Source organism: Zosterops lateralis (genome assembly GCF_965231275.1).
Source record: "Zosterops lateralis genome assembly, chromosome: 14".
NCBI classification, from domain to species: domain Eukaryota; kingdom Metazoa; phylum Chordata; class Aves; order Passeriformes; family Zosteropidae; genus Zosterops; species Zosterops lateralis.
Window position 1 is genome coordinate 15,008,844 of NC_139774.1, and position 14,811 is coordinate 15,023,654.

General features: G+C 50.7%; 1 protein-coding gene across 5 annotated transcripts in view; it reads right to left on the bottom strand.

Moving 5' to 3' along the window:
* Positions 1-749: 749 nt before the first annotated feature.
* The window catches only part of UIMC1 (ubiquitin interaction motif containing 1), a 39,640-nt gene continuing 25,578 nt past the window's right edge, over positions 750-14,811 (bottom strand). For 2 of the 5 annotated variants that reach the window (XM_083871581.1, XM_083871580.1), the window contains exons 8-13: positions 14,023-14,099; positions 10,637-10,805; positions 5,135-5,213; positions 3,502-3,622; positions 1,660-1,723; positions 750-1,235 (exon numbers count right to left, since the gene is read on the bottom strand). In XM_083871581.1, coding sequence (XP_083727707.1) covers positions 982-1,235; positions 1,660-1,723; positions 3,502-3,622; positions 5,135-5,213; positions 10,637-10,805; positions 14,023-14,099 — 764 coding nt within the window. In that variant the 3' untranslated portion in view covers positions 750-981. Of the gene's footprint in view, positions 1,236-1,659; positions 1,724-3,501; positions 3,623-5,126; positions 5,214-10,636; positions 10,806-14,022; positions 14,100-14,811 lie in introns of those variants that run through there. The other 3 variants (XM_083871582.1, XM_083871583.1, XM_083871584.1) reach the window with 3 other exon arrangements.

Sequence of the window (14,811 nt, forward strand, 5' to 3'; positions counted from 1 at the left end):
GCCGGTGTGTGGGCCGGTGATGGTCACGGCCGGTGTGCGGGCCCCTGGTGGTCACGGCCGGTGTCAGGGGCCGTTGGCGGCGGGCCGGTGTCTGGGCCCGGTGTCTGGGGCCGTTGCCGCCGCCGTCCCCCTGGCAACAGCCGCGCCCCGCCCCGCCATTGGTCGCCCCGCCGCGAGCCGGCCCCGCCGCGGCCAATGGGCGGCGCCGCTCCGGGCCGCACCCGCGGGAGGGGCCGCTCCCCGCTCTCGGGCGGGCGGCAGCGCTGCTCAAAGCCCGCGGTTTAATGAGCTCTGCACCAGCTCGCCCCATTAATTAAGCATGGGTCGCCCTTCCCTGCTCCCCGTCAGGATGCTCTCGAGGAGCAGGTCGCTCCAAGGCCCGGTGCGAGGCACGCAAAGCCCCGCTGCCCCGAGGAGCGGGCGTACGGCCGAGCCGCCCGGGGACAGGAAAGTACCAAGGACACGGGGACACCGCGGCCGTGGCTCCTCTGGTCGTTGCATCCAGTGACTGCGGCTGTCAGCTGGCACCAAGGTGCCCTCTGCCACTCCCGGCTGGGAATGTTAGTGCTGTGCTGCTGCACAGAGCACAGGACACCGCAGCCCCCTGCCCTGAGCACCCCCACCAACCCCAGAAAAGGCCTGGGGAAGTGTGATTTGGGACCCAACGTCTGCTGCTCCTCCTCTCGTCCCTCCAGCGCCCTCCCATTCCCCAGAGAAAGCCAGCAGAGCTCTGCCGTGGTGCTGCAGTTTCATAAAAACATACATAAATATATTTCCATTTCTGTAACAGAGAGCAAAGCTGCACAGGCACCTAGAAAACACACAGTCTCCACCCAGCGCTCCCCGCACAGGTCGTATAAAACATATAAAAGGGGCGCAAGAGACAAAGGCTGCAGGTGAAGCAGGGGTACAGTGCCAAGAAGACCCTCACTGGGGCACAGGGAGCTGCTGCATTGCCAGCTCCCTGCAGCATTGCCAGCCTCAGAACTTGCGCCTTCTCCGGCGGCAGCCTTTGGTCCGTTGCTGGCTGCCCGCAGGGAGAGCCACACGTGGCTCTGAGTCCACCACACCATCCATGGCTTCCAAGGAGATGCCAGGTTTCTCAGGGGAGACATGGAAAGGAGGGTGCTGAAGGGAGATGGGGCTGTCTGCCGATGGCTCCCCGTCAGCAGCTGAGAGTGTGGGAGAGGACTGTTGGTCTCCTAATCCAGTGATGGGAGTCCCCGCGTCAGCACCTGCAATAATAGCACACGTCAGCCCTCCTGTGTGAGCCACGGGTGCTGCCAAGAGCACCTCTCCCCCCTCTTCTCCTCCTGTCCTTGGATCCATGGAGGGAAATGCTGATGCATAGACAAGGACAGCAGAAGCCTCCCACATCCCCCAGGAAGCTGGACATGTCTTGTTCAGAGTACACCCCTCTTCCTGCAAGGGCTCTGGGCTCTGGTGTGGGTCCAGTGGGCACACATCCAGTGGGTACTGGCAGGAATGTGTGCAGCCAGCTGGGGAATGCTGACAGACAGATAAACCCACAGCCTCCTGCTCTGAAAGAACAGACCCTTCCAAAGGGAATTTGCTCTCCCAGGCCGAGCCAGGACCAAAAAGGGAAAGCTGTGAAAGAGCAGCCCTGACCCAGCCAGGCTGGCATAGAAAGTTTTCCACCTTCAGACTTGCTCTCCGAGAGCTCCAGCATCCTGAGGAGTCCTCCCTCCTGCTTTCCGGTGTCCTGCCAAGGAGAGGAGAGCCACCATCACAACACTGCCATGAGGAAACCCCTTAGCCAGGATGGCCTGGTGGGCACTTATTCCCCAGCCCTCAGGGTCAGGCTGGGCACACGAGGGACTGCTGCTTATCCAGGGCCTCCAGCCATCCACAGGAAGGGCACTGTTCTGTGCCCAGCCCACCTACTGCTCAAGCAGAGGCAGCAGAGAGCAGCTAATCAAGCAGAACCTGGTAAAGAGGGAGGCCAGGGTACAGGATGCCACCCCCAAGCCCAGCCAGCAAGCACAGGGCTGTGATAAATGAGGGTATCAGGGGCTTTGACACAGCTGAGCACATCCCTCAGCACTGCATGTCCAAGGGCAGACTCGGCCCACTCTGTCCAAGGGTATTGGGGCTTGGTGCTGGAGGGAAGGGCCTTCCTTCAGGACACAGCCAGACTAGGAAGACACCTTGAGTCCTGGTCTGCCCCTGGGAAGATGCAGCCATGCTGGTCACACATGCTAGAGGAAGACCACTTGGCCTGGCTGCTTTGAGTTTCACTGGCCCAGCAAAGTCGCCTCTCCTGGCTGCTCCCTGCCCCCTGCAGAGAACTGCTCTGGGGAGCACTGCCATCCAGCCTGTGGCATTGGAGCTGCAATTCACCCCAAAATGGGCCGTTGCAGGAAACTGCAAGCCCACCTGTGCCACTAGGAAGCTTTGCAATGTCCCAGCCCATGCCCAAGCTTCCCCAGTGAGCTGCCATCCCAGCAAAAGGCAAGGACAGAGGTAACAGCCTTGCTGAGCCTTTCCAAAGAGCCCCCTGGCTTCAGCATCTTTCCCCCATACCCTGTGCCTGTGTCTGCTTGCAGGATCCACAGACCAGGCAGCTGTGGGGCACAGGGACAGGGTCAAACAGCCCCCACAGAGCTGGTCACATGCAGGAGCAGCCATGCCCTGCAGTACTCTGAACCATACAGTGCTTGGCTGTATCCCAGCCAAAATCATCAACCAGAAATCTCATCATTTGCATCTGAATCCCCAAAGGGCTGAGGTCTGTGATGGATTTAAGGGATTATACAAAACTAAGACATCATGTTGCATCTTCATGCCGTGAATCACATTTCTGAGCACAGGCAAAGCTGCAGCACTAGGGTTTTGCCTGCAGGAACCAGCAGGAAGGCCTGGAAGAACCCTCCCTGTTCTCCCCTGGGACTACCACGAGCAGGAAAAAGCACGGTGGGGGCTAACACCTGGCGAGTGACTGTGAGCCAGCTGCTACCCACGCTCCTGCCTCCCACCTCCTCTAGCAAGGCACGTTCCCCACACCCAGCACCCCTCCACCACAGTCACTCCCCCACAATTCTCCTGGGACACTGCCGTTCGCTCCCAGCACTGAGCAATTTCCCCTGCTCTGGCTCTAAAGCCTTCCCCGTGGGAATGGGCTTGTGGATTTCCAGATAGGTTTGTCATCCTGACGCTGGCCTCCACTGCATCGACATTCAGCTGAAGAAGGCTGCAGGACTGAGGCGTGCTGGCTGGCAGCAGGACAGCCCTGGCTGCCTGCCCACTGGAGAGGTTGCTGGCAGCTCTGCTGGATTAGCTCACCCCTGGGACCAGTCCGTGCTCTCGCAGAGCGTCGTGGGAAGGAGGGCAATGAGTTCTCTGTCCACAGTGGCCCCCAGGGACGGGCAATCCTACATCAGGTCAGCTCATCTCTGCCAACCAGGGAAACAGCTCCTGCTGCCAACCCAGCCCCACACCCAGAGCAAAGCAAAGGGGATGGTGTGTAGGGTCACCCCTCACCTTGGCTCTTCGCAGCCTCCTGGTTCCCTGAGCTTGCCTAGCAGCCTGAAGGCAGCTGTCCACGTGCCTCTGATACTGCAGCAGTGGCACCAGTGACTTACAGAGGTAGCACTTCTCACACCTGCCAGGCAGCAAAGGACAGAGCACTGCATTAGGATTCACCCTACACTGGGCTCCCAGACACCAGCGGTGACTCTCCTGCTCCAGGCCATGCCATGGAGAAGATGTGTCACCAAATCCAGTCTCGCTCAGTGGGGTCAGCCCGGCACCAATTGCAAAGACTGAGTGATTATCAGTTTTCCCTGCCTGTTCCTCTGTGTCCTGCTGCTGCAGCAGCGGGACAGTAATCAAATCTGCTCATCTAACTATCTCAAACACCACTGATTTCTCCCCAGACATAAAGCACCCTGTCAAAATCTACAGAAATGAAGTGCAGGGGCTTTGCAAAGGGGAGTTAAATTCTGCCTGAAAAGCAAACCAAGTGTGTTAAATCAGAGAGACATTTTACCAGGGCTGGATGAACTTGTCTGACTAGTAAATCAAGCCTTTCTCTGCACTGTCTCCATTTTACATCATGCCATGCAGGGAGAGGAATTGCAGAGCACATGCTCCTGCTGGGGGGTTGGCTCAGGCTGTTTCTCAAACCCCCTCGTTTGGGTGGAAGATGCTCAGGCTCATGCAGGACAACTGAGTGTTCTTGGGAACAAGATTATTCTGGGTGAAAGGAGATGAAGGTCAGGCATAGATTTACACAGCTACATTCACTTCCACACCAGCTCTCAGCAGGGACTAAACCCTGCAGAAGAGGACACTGGCTCTTCAGGAGGGAAGCTGCATTCAGGAATGGACTATCTCCAAGAAGAGACAAAGCCCCTAGGGACCAGCCCCAGCAACACTGTGTTCAGTTTGATAGTGGTACTCTCTAAGTGAAACACCCCAGGCTCTAAAATGCATATGGAGAGCCCCCATCGAGCAAAACTCTGCAGCACTTTTTCCCGTATTTTCTTTCCAGTCAGTGCTGATTACCCAGATAATGTGTCTAAACAGAAGCTGTCCTCTCTATAATTAGCCTAATTCCATTAGTGATGTTGCCATCCACTGTTTGTAACAGCAAAATTGCTTCCATAGCAGGGATTTTACTGTCAGATCCTCTCTTATGATGCTTTGTGTGGGTGGCAGGAGGAGGGGCTGCATAGAGAGAGATTAAACAAAGCCACTGCTATTCTGAAAGTCTAATTTAATTAAGAATATCACTACAGGTGCCATGTTGACAGCCTCCATGTCCTGGCCTCTTCTTTTTCCAGGGTTACCAAGCTCAAACCTCCCATCAGAAACTGGCTGAGTTAGCACCATTTTAGCTACAGCTCCCCCCAGCAGCCATGCACCCCCTGACCCGTCATGGATTGGGCTGAAAGAAAATCAGTGCAAAAATAAACTATCTGAGAACGGCAAATTCCTCTTGCTTTGGTTTAAATATAGCCAGCATTGCAACAAGAGGCACTGAGGAAAAGCAATTTCTTAGGGAAACACTGTAATAAAGCCAATGGCCAGTGTTTGTACAGGAATAAAGACATCCATAGTCAAGCTAGAATAGAAGCATGGAAACAATCTAGAAGCAGGCATACCTACTTACTTGTCAATGTCTAAGGATGGTGGGCTGCTTTCACCACTGGCAGCTTTATTTCTTGCCTCTCTCTGACGCCTGGTGAGTACTAGAGGAAAAACAGAAAGGGTTAACAAAAAGGGTTACTATCATCCACCCCGAACTATCCCTACATCACATTCAAATACACCAACTTTCCATCACTTCCACTCAAAGCTGCAGCAGAAGTGATGGCAGAAGTGAAGAAACAGTGGACTGGGACAAGCAGATTCTTTCCTGCAGAAGAGGTTGCTGGACAAGTGTCCTTTTTTCCTGGGGCGATACTGAAAAATTTACCTTTCCCAGACTGGGGAGCCAGCTGATCATTTCACACCTAACTTGCCAGAAACAGCTGGATTGACAGTCTGTGGTTTACAGGAATTTCAGAGCTGATGCACAGCAGTGTGATAGCCTGAGAGCAGCGTTCTCCAGCTGCTCTGGCAGCACAGCACAGCTCCCTGCCAAACCAGACTCCCGTGCCTGCTGCAGAGAGGGACAGTGCCAGCTGTGGGCTCAGGGGAACACAGAGCTGAGGCAAGGGCTGTGCAGAGGCACTGGACCTTTGATAAAGAGCCTGTATGGGAAGGGGCACAGCTCACATTGGAAAGGGGAGGTTACAACAACTACCCCACACTCATGGGCTTTCCCACTGCCCATGTGAACCGTGGTGATCAATGCTATTGTCCACAGACAGCCCTGGGAGTCCCCTGGATGAAGATCTCTAGCAGGAGCAGTGCTGCTCTCCAGATGTTCCAACACGTGGGTAGCCAGTGAGATCCCAGCTGAGCAGCTGATGACGGGTCCAACCATTGCTGCTCCCCCAGAAAGCCCAAGCTGCCTTTCCCAACTGGCTCTGCAGGCATCTGCAGGGAGCACATTGGAGTGTTGTCCCTTTCACTTGAATTCCTCTCAGCGTATTCCTGTTGACATACCACCAGCAAAGATCCTCAGGGAACATTTCAGATAGCTTAGCTTGCTTCACCAGGGACGTTCAAGACTCCAGCTCCAAAACAGATGTCACAGTAAGCGCTCTCAGGCATGCTGGCTAAGGGGACAATGTAGGGAGCTGTTTTACGGCTTGGTGATACTGCTTCCCATGCCCATGAGGAGAAAAGCCTGACTCCAAGGTATAGGCACAACAAACTTGTTATTGTTAGTACATCATCTGTGATAAAGAAAGCAAAGCACAAAATTTTGTGCGGAACAAAGGGAATTCTGAGTTTTAGCAAAACCCCATTTCCAGAGTGTTGGGCAACCCCAACATCTATCCACAAGACAACACTGCCTTTCCTTCAGCAGCAATCACTGATCTGCAGCTACAACCAGCAATGTACTGTGAAGTGATCAGGAGCTGTTGGGGCTGACGAGAGACAACCATGCTAAAGAAACAAGCTCAAGCGTTTCCTAGGATGTGGGTATTGTCTCGTAGGCGATGACTGATACCAACAGCTCATTGCTCACAGGAACTAAAGAAAACATCTCTTTTTAACATAGCTTGGCCCAGATTTGAAGTGGCAGCCTGACTAGGAAGACTGGCAACAATGGCCACCCCCACCCCCAGCCATCCAGCCTCCCAAGAACCCAACCAATATATATATTTGACAGCATGGTGAGAACTGCTCTCCAAATCAGTGTATGCTCGTTAATATTCCTTAACGAGCCTTGTGCACCAGCTCAGGTGTTAATCAGTTCTATTTTCTTCCAAAAGCCGTGAACACATCTGGCATAATGGGCCCATTAGAGATGTCTGGGAGTAGCTCTGCAGCTGCCCAGGAGGAGACCCTCAGCTGTGTTGCTGGAAGAAGCAGCAGAGTAGAGAGAACAGGGCCAGCTGGTGAGGCACAACCCCTGCCAAAACATGCTGGTTGCCCCCAAGAAGGGGGTTCAGAATGCAGGAAAAGAATTGCCACAAGCAAAATCCCCACCACAGAGCAATGCTGACCTGCTTGTGTGAAAGCAGCCTTGTAACTCTCCCAAATGCAATGCTCTTTGCTGGGTCAGACATACTCCGTGGCCCGAGAACAACCTTTTCCCTGGCTCTGCATTTCTTCTGGTTGACAAGTCATTCTTGGCCTGTTTGGCTCCTGCATTCACCCTGGGGAAGAGCAGCAAACCCTGCCCAGTATGGCCTTGCTATCAGCACACTCTGCCCAGGCACCTCCTGGGGCTGCCAGGTCTGGCTGGCATGTGGAGCTGCGAGGTCAGAGCCACTGAGCTCCTCACCTTCCTGCTCAGCCCACCTGCGGTCCGATCCACCAGCTCCCTGTGCTCACTACCAGCTGTGCCACTTCCCTGCAGGATCTATTAGTGTCTGGCCCATGGCACCTTGTCCTTTCTCAGAAGCCATGCAGTTTTCCTCTGCACCCATTTCGTTACTCCTTCTGCTGTATCAGTGCCACTTCTACTGATGTCAAGAGCTTTTTAACAGCACCAGTGCCGCTGCTGAAGACTGACAGCTGCATCGAGACTGCATTTGAGCCTTTGGGAGGAAGGGATATACCAAATTCTCATTTTCCTGGGCTCGCCTGGGGACTGAGAATGTCGGATGCATGCAGATGGAGGGTGAGAGGCATCGAGTATGCCACAAAGCTCAAGAGTATTTGCTGTTCTCAGCTGCAGCCAAGACTGGCTTCCAGACTGAGGCCAGCGGATCTCTGTGTTGGCAGCGGCAGCGGGCGATGGATGTGGTGACTCCAGCAGAGCCCTCTCACACAAGTGAGCCCCTTCAGTTGAGTGCATGAAGAAAGAAGGAGCTGGCACAGAAACTCCACAGCTCCACTCATTCACTTGGAATTAACACCAGTCACTGAGCTGGAAACCCAGGACCTCAGCCCTCCCCAGCCTGGTACAGCAGTTAACATCAGGCTCTTCTTTTTTATTTACTCAGATCACAGGAAAGTGGAAATTCATGATAAGATTTTCATGCTGCCCAGGTATGTGACAGTCTGGGCATTCAGCCAGAGTGACCATGTACGTAGGGAAGCAACTGTAGCTCATCTTGCCCAGCTGCTCATTTGAAAACTTGCCCTTAGATATCAGCCAGACTGAGCTGGCCTCCTGAGACCTAAGACAGAGACTTTGGTGCATGATTAGAAGAAGGAAGAAGAGAAGTAAAACCAGCAAGACCCCATCCTTTTGTAGTATTAAAATGAAAACCACTGACAGCTATAGTCTACAGGACTGCAATTCTAGAGACATCAGGAGTAAGTCCAATTAATAAATCTGAAGACAGACTAGGAACCCCTGACCCAGTGCACCAAAGGAAAACTTTTCTTAACAGATCAGGGCGTGGCTTAGGGGGCAGAATTTTGACTTCTCTCACACAAGGCTGCTGCTGTGCTCCCAAGGAAGCCAGCAGCCAGCCAAGAGCACACAGTGCTCCAGCAGTAGAAAACAGCTTCTGGACCCACACAGGAGCTGGCATTTGCTTCAGAAGACAGCTCTCTCACATCTTTTTTCTCCCCATGCATTAGCTTTACCTGTGAATGTTGTGCTAGTGGTGGATGCCAAGGTAACAGCCCTGGAAGCAGAGTCCTTTTGTACCTGCACAGCTGTGCCAGGCTACTGTCTGGCCTCTGCTCAGAGCTGAACATCATCTCTGCTTATTCAACCCAAATCCCACAGACTAGCCCAGCAGCTGAGAGCCCTCTGGGTGACAATTGCCTTCCAACAGCTGTTGGAAACTGGCCCAAGGTGCCCCATGAGCCAGAGCCCCACAAGCAGGCAGGATTCTGCCCAAGCCTAGGAAGCCCATGGTACTGCAAAGAGTCTGGGTGCAAACAACACAGGTGTCTTAGACTGTTATGGCTAATAGAGCCTGGTCTCTACAGGGAAAATACTAGAATAACTGGCAATAGAAAACTGAAATTACTGTGATTTTGTCCCAGATCCATTGGTCTGCTTACAGCCATTATTGCAGAGCAAAATCCCTTTTATTCCAGGCTGGTTTTCTTACAGGGGGATTGTTCTGAACAAGCAGGAACAGCAGAGTAGCAATTCCAAAATAACTACCCTTACAAACATCCCCAAGGAGACTAGCCTGGAAGCAGAATGGAGAGGCCAGCCTTGAACTCTGTCCTGCTGAAAGCCAAGACCAAAGAAAAGAACAAATTCCCTTGCACTGCCAAAGAATTCAAAGCCTTTTCCTGATCACAGTCGGGATTCCCCAGGATCAATGGATACACTCCCAGTCCAGTCACACCAGGGACCAGAATACCACAAGGCCAAAGACATTCCTGCTAAAAGGCACACTAAAAATTCTGCTCCATTTTGTAACACAAATAAGACCTTTATCAGCCTTGAGGATGGCAGAGGAACTATGATAATTTGTGATTTGCCTGAGCCAAATGCTTTGCATCAGTAGCTGGGTTGTGCCTGCAGAGAGAACCTTCCACCAAAATTAAGCATCAGCCAGTATCAGCCTCTACTCTGGCTCCTGTTATCTTGACAGGACCCATGTTACATCCCCAAAGATTTAGTATAGCAGGAATCTTTTATTTTAAAACTACATCAACTCTGCATTAAGATTACTTGGTGAAACTTCCTCCTGCTAAAGGAATGCAGAAGTTACTGTTCTTGTACTAGCTCTGATTTGTTCAAATTGCTTAAACATCATAGATTTAGGTTGTATTTAACAACCCAGTATGTTACTGAAAATTATATATTCACAGCCTGAAAAGTTAATCTTATTACAAGCTACTACTTTGATATTACCTGACATTGTGCTAACACAGATTTTACATTTCAAGCAGCAGCTAAAACACAACTTACTGAATATGTTGATAACCAACCAGTGTATTTGTTCACTTAAGCTCTACAAAGGTTGGCTATGGAAAACTGATATGAAAAAGAATACAAAGAGGATTAATATGGGCATTCTGACTGTACTTCTATGCCTCACTCTTCACATGAAGGAGAAAAATCTACATTCCCAGACTGATAGTTATAATTTTGCAATTTCAGTGAAACAAGAGGGAAACTTTTCTGCAGTCTCTGCCACTTGAACAGGCCATTTTTGCACATACAAATGTCAGACCTCATGCAGAGCACAGACATTCTTGGAGTAGTACAGAACATTCTCCCCTCTCAAGAGCCCTGAAGGACAATTGTCCACATGGTTCAAGCCTTCCATTTTCTACCACTGCCACATTCTCTGCAGGTCCTCAACAAAGCACACAATGGACACATCTTATGAGTACTGCTTGAAGCATCCAAGACTAGATCCTGGGGTAATATTCAGGAGCTGATAATGTGGTGAATTATTGTGTGAAGTCAATCAGAAATTATGTCTCTGTGCAGGAGGTGCTGATAATACCAGAGCCTCCAATAACATTCTCCTGGGCAGCGAGGAGATGTAACAAGGCAGAGTGAACAAACCTCCCCATACGCCAAATATCCTGAGAGAAACAAGACTGCAGCACCTGCCTGCCAAGTAACAAGAGGGAAAGGGGGTGAGCATGAGGAGCAAACACGTGGAAGCAGCACTTGGCAGACCTGGAGCGTCCTCACCAGGCTCGGGTCCCGCGATGCCGTTGCAGTACATGGCGTGCACCTCGATCTCGTCAGCTGGGAAGCCGTGGTCACACAGAGGGCACGACACACAGGCAGCAGCTGTAGGACTGCACTCAGACACAGTCCTGACAGCATCTTCATCCCCACCAACCTAAGGAAGAGTAAGAAAAATTAGCCAGACAGGGCTGTTTCTCTTTCTTTGCTTAGGTGCAGAGCTCCACGCTGTCTGACTCAGATTTTCTTGGAAAGTTTTATTCTTTCTCCATCACATAGTGCTCAGAAATAACACCACTGGCTGAATAAATTGCACTGCACTAATAACTAATTCTTCTTGCAAAGGCAACGTGTCCTTCTGAATCATGGTGAAACTCCCTGCACAGCCATGCACACCGTTTAAGGCAAACATCACCTGCACTACAGTGGAAAAAACAGCAAAGCTTCCATTAATCAGGAAATCTCAGAACCGAAACTGATGGAAAATTCATGGGGCAAAGCAAGAGTTCAACACCTGACTTGTGCTCATCAGTTTCTGGACATGATCCATGCTACACAGGGAGCATTGTCTGGGAACACAGTTTCCCCCAGGATGAAAGGAGGCTGCTGTGGTGTTAGGAAGTCTGAAGAGATCGCTGGAAGCTCCTCCCTTATAGAGGAGGTGGCTGGAGCAGTCATGAGAGGGGACACCGATCAAGGAGAGAGGCAATACCATTAAAAATCTGTGTCACACGAAATTATTAGCAGAGGCTTTTCGCCAGGGCAGAATGTCACAGCATGTGTACATTCTCAGGGTGCCATTACCACTTACAGACACACTTTTTGCACTGGTCACACAGCTGCAAAGGTGCTCCACTGCCAACCCACAGAGATTCAGCCTGCTCCCTATGCCACAGACATTCCCAAATGCAGCAGACTGCATCCATCTCACTCATAACTGCATCTCTGCCTAGTCAGGCTTGCTGTAAGATTTTTCCATATTTAAGAAAAAACCTTCCTCTCCCCATGGCGATTAAGAAAAGCTATTTAAATATTAACCATGTAGAGAAACCTATAGAAAAATAATATGGAAGAGGTTTCTGTTCTTAGAGCTAAGCAGTGACATGTAGACAGTGTACAGCAAAACTGCTGTCTGCTTCCCTCCAACGGTATCATTTCAGGGAAGCAGTAATTGGGGTCAGCCAAGATGCTCCGTGCCACTGGAGCGCTTTGCTGTATTACTCGGTTTATTACTTCCTTTCCCAAATGAGGATCTGATCCTGATTTTTATGTCCTAAAGGGAAGGAGGGTGCTTTACTGACTCAGGGGAGCTATGACAAAAATTGCAGGACTGGGCTTCAAACTGAGATTCCGACTCAAAATGCATTTCTCCCTGACACCAGCTGAAAGGCTACAACAGTGATCCCCAGGAACATCCCTCATTCCCAGGGAGGCTCTCTGCCCTGAATTTCTGCAGAGGAGTTGCTACAAGAGTTCCTCCAGCCAAACACAGTCTGCTGAAGAACATCACTTACAGCATTAACACTCGTACCCCTCTCTCACATTTCAGTGTCATTACATCTTGTGAAGTCCTCACTGTGGGGCATCACACTGAAGAGCCATAAAAAACAAGATGTGTCAAATGTGAATGATCAGATCAAACCCGCACTACAGAGACAACACACATAAAAAATATGATGGGAAAAGCAGCAGGCACTGCTCCTTCTAGCTGCCTTTTTTAAAGCAATCTTAGGAGATCACCAATTCTGCACACCCTGTCCGCCTACATTCGGCGGTAAATTACTAATTTTAAATGGAAATGCAACATTCTGTAACAAAAGACTGCTTGTATAAAACCTTGCTGTAACAGTCTGGAAAACCTCAACTGCAGAACCAATCACCCCTGTCAGAGCCAGAGACAGTTGCCTCTGCTTTTTAACAGAGGAAATTGCCTACAAGACACAGTACTTGCAGCCAACAGCCAGCCAAGAGCAACGCTAGAGGCTGAGCTCAACAAGACTCCTGTGTCCTGGCTCAGCATCTGCTAGGAAGAAGTCAGTCCCAGTGGTCTCTGCTTGGCTCCTGCAAACCACTGATGCCATGGTAGCTGTTTCTGCTGTTTTCCTGGAGGGCTGCAGGCTCTGGTCTGGGACCTGCTGCCAACCATAATGTTGCCAAACAATGTCTAGGAACCCACTCCCCACCACCTTGTGCCACCCAGGCCAGAGGTGTGAGACACAGGGTACCCTCTGCTGTAGCTGCAAAGCATGAGAGGACAGGGCAGCATCCTGGCCACAGCCAAATGGGTCATGAATGTGCTTTGGTGGCCAGCCCAGGACTGCCTCTCTCCTTGCTGCAGCCCCTAATTGACTGAGGAGTGCTTGGAGATACCTGCAGAATTGAAAGGCACACGAGAGCAGAAGATGGTTTATTAAGAGGCCTGTGAGAGTGAGACACTGGAACTGCAGACGTGCTGTACAAGCTGCAAACTCCCAGAATGAGCTTTCCACAAATGAACCCTCTTGTCAAGAGCTGTACGATTCTGTATTCACGTACCCTGCGCCAGAGGAGTACTTGGCAACCCCTTTGATATCGCTCTCTAAATTAATAGACAAAGAGAGTTTTATCAGAAGCAGGAACTGAAGTCAGATGTTGGTTCAGTGACAGCTGCAAAGCAATTGCTGTGCAGGTGTGTCAACACGGGGAAAGGGGCTGCACACAGCACACATCTGCAGCAAGAGGTAAGAGGATGGCCCTCCCACTGACTTACTATTGCTATTAACTATTACTGCACAAAACTTAAGATTCCCAGACTCAGGACACCCTGCTTGGCCTGAAAACCACTACCAGCCCTCATCACTTCAAGCACATCTTTATACCAGTCTGAACTCTGGGTGAAGCTCTCCTCTTAGCCTCTTGGATATGGTATGTGGAGAGAAAACTGGAGCTCAGAACACCATTACAGGGAAAAGCAGGTGACAGCACAAGTGACTGAGGTTTACTTAGACTCCCCTTAATGCTCTTGGGGTCCCTCTGCATTGCTGAACATCACAGCTTGTACCCCTGAGCATGGGCAAGCAACAGCACTGCCACCCACGCTAATGGCATCCTCCAGCTCAGCAGAGCTGGGATATAAAAGAACAGGCTGGAATTGATAACAGCTCTCCAGCTATAGGACTGAAAGGCTTCAGAAGCAGCTGCATGCAGTCCCCAGCCAAAAGGGACTGGAGATTTGAAGCAGCAGAGAAAAGCAAAGAGGGAACTGTTTGTGAGGATCCAAACAGCAGAAGTCCAAGCTTCCAGCTACCCAAAGAGAAATGCCAGCACAGCTCAGCTGAACCAAGGTCTAAAAGGTAGGATTGAAAACAGGACCCTTCAACTTTAAGCTCTTTTACCTGCAAAGGTGCACCTCTGCCGTCTGAACAGAGCTCTCTCTCCTCCTCAACAGCTTCCACTGGGCTTGGCTGTGTCTCTGCAGAAAAACATCTCCAAATCAGCACAGGTTTGCAACCCCCAACTATCTCCTCACTTGTTGATGTAGCTTAGTCCTTAACGCTTTTTAAGAGTTTTCACAGTTTCAAAACATTCTTTAGACTTGCCACAAATGTTATCAGACAAAGTGCAACAACACAGCCAGATGAGGGGTTAAAGTCACAGCATGGCAGTGTGAGGATAAAGGCACTGCAGCTTTGTAGCTTCATGGGGAGTGAGATTAGACACAGGGAAAGTGCGTGGGACACTTGCTGGGATGGAGACAAAGCAAGAATAGAGCTGCTCTCACATTGAGACAAGCAGAGCTCCCCTTCCATGGTCTGTCTCACAGTCACACCTTCTTTAGACCTCCACATCTTTGTTAGCAACAAAATATTCCTCCAAGCACCACCACGACCTATACTGCTACATACAGCTGCTTGTGAACAGGACCAGCCTCTTCATTATTTTTCTCACTTAAAACCCTAGACCAGAAAATCTCAAAAATGGTAGGAGAGACCAAGGAAGAAAAACTCCTTAGTCTCAAACATGTTTAATTAATGTAAGACAAAAATTATTTCAGCTGTCATGCTTTGCATGTTATCTTAATACTGAAAAATCTGATTGCATTGCAGAGACACCTTGTTTTGAGTGATCTCTCCATGTCCAATGCACATCCATGTGTCTTCAGCAAGTCTCCAGCAATCCTGTCA